This window comes from Abrus precatorius, unplaced genomic scaffold, assembly GCF_003935025.1.
Source record: "Abrus precatorius isolate BTA unplaced genomic scaffold, Abrus_2018 Scaffold3, whole genome shotgun sequence".
In the NCBI taxonomy this organism is placed as follows: Eukaryota; Viridiplantae; Streptophyta; class Magnoliopsida; order Fabales; family Fabaceae; genus Abrus; species Abrus precatorius.
The window spans coordinates 21,804,972-21,809,762 of NW_020874373.1; the positions used below are offsets into that span (position 1 = coordinate 21,804,972).

The window sequence follows — 4,791 nt, forward strand, 5'->3', positions numbered from 1 at the left end:
AATCTCTAGCATGACAATTCTCCCCCTAAAAATAAATTTTTGTCCTCGAAAATTTCATCGCTCAGAGAAAAGATGAGGGTACAACTCTCTCATTCTTTCCTCTAACTCCCATGTGGCATCACCAGTTACTGGGTCCCTAATAACCTTTACTAACCGAATAGACTTGCCTCTAAGTTCCTTAACTCTAGTATCCTCGATACGAGCAGCTGGGACCTCCACAGACAAATCATCTCATAACTCCACAACATCAGGCTCAATTACATGAGACGAATCAGAAACATACTTTCTTAGCTGCGACACATGGAAAACATTATGTAGTCCTGACAACCGAGGTGGTAACGCTAATTCATAGGCTACTGGTCCTCTACGATGTAATATCTGATACGGTCCTATAAACTTAGGTGTTAACTTCTTGGCTCTTAAGGCTCGCCCCACACCTGTAGTGCGTGATACTCTCAAGAATACGTGATCACCAACCTCAAATTCTAGGGATCTTCTGCGTCGGTCAGCATAAGATTTCTGTCGACTCTGGGTGGCTCTCAACTTTTCTCTAATAAGTTCAACTTTCTCCTTAGTTTCTTGCAGCATTTTAGGTCCAACCATCAAATGTACTCCATCTTAGAACCAACAGATAGGGGTTCTACACCTTCTGCCATACAGAGCCTCAAATGGTGCCATATCTATAGTCGAATGATAGCTATTATTATAAGTGAATTCTACCAAAGGAAGCATATCCTCCCAATTACTTCTCTGCTCTACAATACAAGTCTGCAATAAGTCTTCTAAGGTCTGAATAGTACGCTCAGATTGACCATCTGTCTGCGGATGATATGCAGAACTCAACCTCAATTGTGTGCCCATAGCTTCTTGGAAACTCTGCCCAAACTGGGAAGTGAATCGAAGATCCCCTATCAAAGATAATACTAGAAGGTACTCCGTGTAACCTGACAATCTCTCTAATGTACAATTCTGCTAATTTCTTCAAGCTAAAGGTCATGTTAATTGGCAAGAAATGCGCACTCTTGGTTAGCCTATCAACTATGACCCACACGACATCATGATTTTTAACTGTTCTAGGTAGATGGGACACAAAGTCCATAGTCACATGGTCCTTCTTCTACTCTGGAATTTCCATTGTCTGCAACTCTCCTGGAGGGCTTTGGTGCTCCGCCTTTGCCTTCTGGAAAGTCAAACAAGCTTTAACAAATTCAGCTATCTCTCGCTTCATGCCTGGCCACCAAAACATCTGCTTTAGATCTTGATACATCTTGGTAACACCAGGATGAATGTTGAGATTACCCTTATGTCCTTCTTCTAGAATTGCTTTCTTTAATTCAGTATCTCTAGGGACACAAACTCGACCTTGGCATTTGAGAATACCATCAGCACCTTTACTAAAACCCTTTGCTTTATCTGTCCCTAAGAGAAATACAATCCGACATAACATCGGATCCCACAGTTGTTTGTCTTTAATTTCTTGTAAGAAATTATTAGTCACCACAATTCGGCTGCAACTAATCTTTTCAGGTGATAAATCCACATGTATGTTCAGGTCTTGGAATTGTTCTACCAAAAGGGTTTCACTAACTCTTAAGGAGAATGCCTGAACCACATTCCTACTTAATGCATCGGCCACCACGTTAGCTTTTCCTGGATGGTATTGGAGCTGAAAATCATAATCCTTAAGGAATTCCACCCAACGTCTCTGCCTCATATTTAACTCTCGCTGATCAAATAAATACTTCAGACTCTTGTGATCACTATATACATCAAACTGAGCTCCATAAAGATAGTGCCGCCATACCTTTAGAGCAAAGACCACAGCAGCTAACTCAAGGTCATGAATCGGGTAATTTCGCTCATGAGTTCGCAATTGGCGAGATGCATAAGCTACCACTCTCTTATCTTGCATCAACACACATCCCAATCCCTGATGGGAAGCATCATAGTACACCTCGAACGGTCGACTAGTATCAGGGAGAATTAACACTGGCGAGGAAGTTAATCTATGCTTCAACTCATTAAAGCTTTGTTCACATTCCTCAGTCCATACAAAGGGTTGATCACGGCGAGTTAACCATGTTAATGGTGCAGCTATCTTCGCAACTCCCTTTATAAATCTTCGGTAGTAGCCTGCTAGGCCCACAAAACTATGAATCTCTGTGGCTGTCTTAGGCCTTTCCCACTGCAACATCGCTTCAACTTTGGAAGGATCAACTGCAATTCCCTTAGCGGATATAACATGGCCAAGGAACTTCACTTCCTCTAGCCAAAACTCACACTTAGACAGTTTAGCATACAATTGTTTCTTCCTTAAAACACTAAGTACAGTCCTCAAATGCTCTGCATGTTCCTCTGACGAACTAGAATAAATCAAAATATCATCAATAAAGACTACCACAAATCGATCCAGGAAAGGTCTAAAGATCCGATTCATGTAGTCCATAAACACAGCTGGAGCATTTGTGACTCCAAAAGGCATCACTATATACTCATAGTGGCCATATCTAGTGCGAAAAGCAGTCTTAGGAATATCTTCATCCTTCACTCGAATCTAATGGTACCCAGACTTCAAATCAATCTTAGAGAATACCTTAACACCTCTCAGCTGGTCCATCAAATCATCAATTCGCGGCAACAGGTACTTATTCTTAATTGTCAACTTATTTAACTTGCGATAATTAACACATAATCTAGAACTTCCGTCTTTCTTTTTCACCAAGAGAACTAGTGCTCCCCAAGGCGATACACTCGGCCTAATCATCTGTTTCCGCTTTAGATCCTTGATCTGCTCCTTAAGCTCCATCAACTCTTTCGGCGCCATTCTGTAAGGTGCTACAGACACTGGCTCAGCTCCAGGAATCAAATCTATAGAAAACTCCACCTCTCTACGTGGAGGTATTCCAGGAATATCCTCTAGAAAAATCTCAGGGAACTCTCGTACTACTGGTATTGACTGAAGGCTTTGCTCCACTTCTGCATTCATAACTCCCAACAAAACAAAACAAGATACTCCCTCACCTAAGGATGTTTCTACCTGGCGAGTAGAAATTAATTCCACACAGCCTTGCTGCTTAGGAAAGATTAAACACCTCCGGCCACAATCAATTAGCACACGATTGGCAGTTAGCCAATCCATACCCAGGATTACATCTAACCCTGACATTGGGATACAAATAAGGTTTACTTTGTACTTTCGTCCCTCAATTACTATTGGGCACCTAACACAAACCGTTGACGTCTTAATCGAACTTAAAGTAGGTGTCAATACTACCAATTCACATCCTAGATCGCTCACTGGTAACCCTAAGGTTCTCACACAAATGTCTGCAATAAAAGAGTGCGTGGCTCCAGAATCAAACAATACAGAAAGAGAAGTACCTGCCACTACCGCTGTCCCCTGGACGAGATCCATTGCTTGAGCTGCCTCTGATGCAGAAGTAGTGAATACACGTCCCTCTGCTCTCGATCTGGTTGTCGTTGGAGCTCTAGTCGCTTTAGGTCTCACAGCGTGCAAGGCGCTAGCAGAAGACGAAACTGCCCCACTAGGCGTAGGACAGTCCCTAGCAAGATGCCCTGGCTGCTGGCACGAGAAGCAAACCCTGACATCAGCCTGTGGGCACTGGCTCAGGTAGTGTGGCCCACCACACCTGAAACATCTGACAATCTGCGGCACTGAGACTCTAGGAGCAGAAGAAGTTGCTCCCCCAGGCTGAAATGCAGAAGTAGCAGTCCCTATTGGCACCGGGGCTGATGCTGCCAATCCTCTCGACTGAGATGGTCGAGATTGTTGTTGGCGTAGCGACCGACTGTAGGGGCCCTTCTTAGCACCCTTACTTCCATTACCATAGCTACTAGTAGCTCTACTAGATGGAGCCTTCCCAACTCCACCAACATCCTTTGCGTTAAGACTCTCTATAATGGTGGCTTGATTCACCAAGTCAGCAAACTCCATGATCCTGAGTGGAATCAAAATCCTCTTTATGTCAGTTCTCAGCCCGTCTGAAAACCTCTGACATCTCCACTCCTCCAAGGTCGGGTGACAATTAAATCTGTAAAGCCGCTCAAACTGTATTGCATACTCATAGACTGATGAGTTTCCTTGCACCAAGTTTAGAAACTCCCGCTCTTTGGAAGCACGAACATGGGAAGGGAAAAACTTTCCCAGAAAACTACTTCTAAATACAGCCCAAGTGATGACTTCACCTTGGGCTTCCAGCATAGCACAAGCTCCGTGCCACTACATCTTTGCATCCCCTGTCAGCATATAAGTAGCATATAACACCTTCCTCTCCTCGGCGCAACCCATAGTTAGGAAGATCTTCTCAATCTCCCTGATCCAGAGTTCAGCAGCATCTGGTCCATCCACCCCCGTGAATTGAGGAGGATCATTCTTCCTAAACTCTGACAACCCATGGTATTCAGGAGGAGGTGCAGCTGAGGCAGTAGCTGCTGCTGCCTGTGCTGCTGCAGTGGCTTGGTTTGCAGCTTGCTGCTGCTGAATCATATCTAGACTCTGCCTAACAGTGGCTGCCATAGCCTCAATGGCGTGAGCCATTTGGTTCACGTCAGCAGGAGGAGGAGGGTTTGTAGCAGATCTTCTTGGTCTAGCCATCCTAATATATAGACTAGCTTAGTTTACTAACATTTAATACATTCAGCAATACCATCACATAACTATATTCACAGATTCAGCTTACAGTGATATATTCATATTTAGTATATCATAACAATTTAATCAGTTTAGCACTGAGGATAACATCATATCAACATTCATACAGCATAGCAAAC

The 4,791-nt window shown here is 43.6% G+C and overlaps 1 protein-coding gene across 1 annotated transcript; it reads right to left on the bottom strand.

The window, feature by feature from the left end:
• Positions 1 to 231: 231 nt before the first annotated feature.
• On the bottom strand, positions 232 to 4,222 carry LOC113862333. The gene is made up of 5 exons (XM_027495422.1): positions 3,382 to 4,222; positions 2,752 to 2,943; positions 1,621 to 2,547; positions 747 to 866; positions 232 to 437 (listed from the first exon to the last, which is right to left on the bottom strand). Exons 1-5 carry the CDS (start codon positions 4,220 to 4,222, stop codon positions 232 to 234), a joined length of 2,286 nt encoding a protein of 761 aa, XP_027351223.1.
• Positions 4,223 to 4,791: the final 569 nt, after the last annotated feature.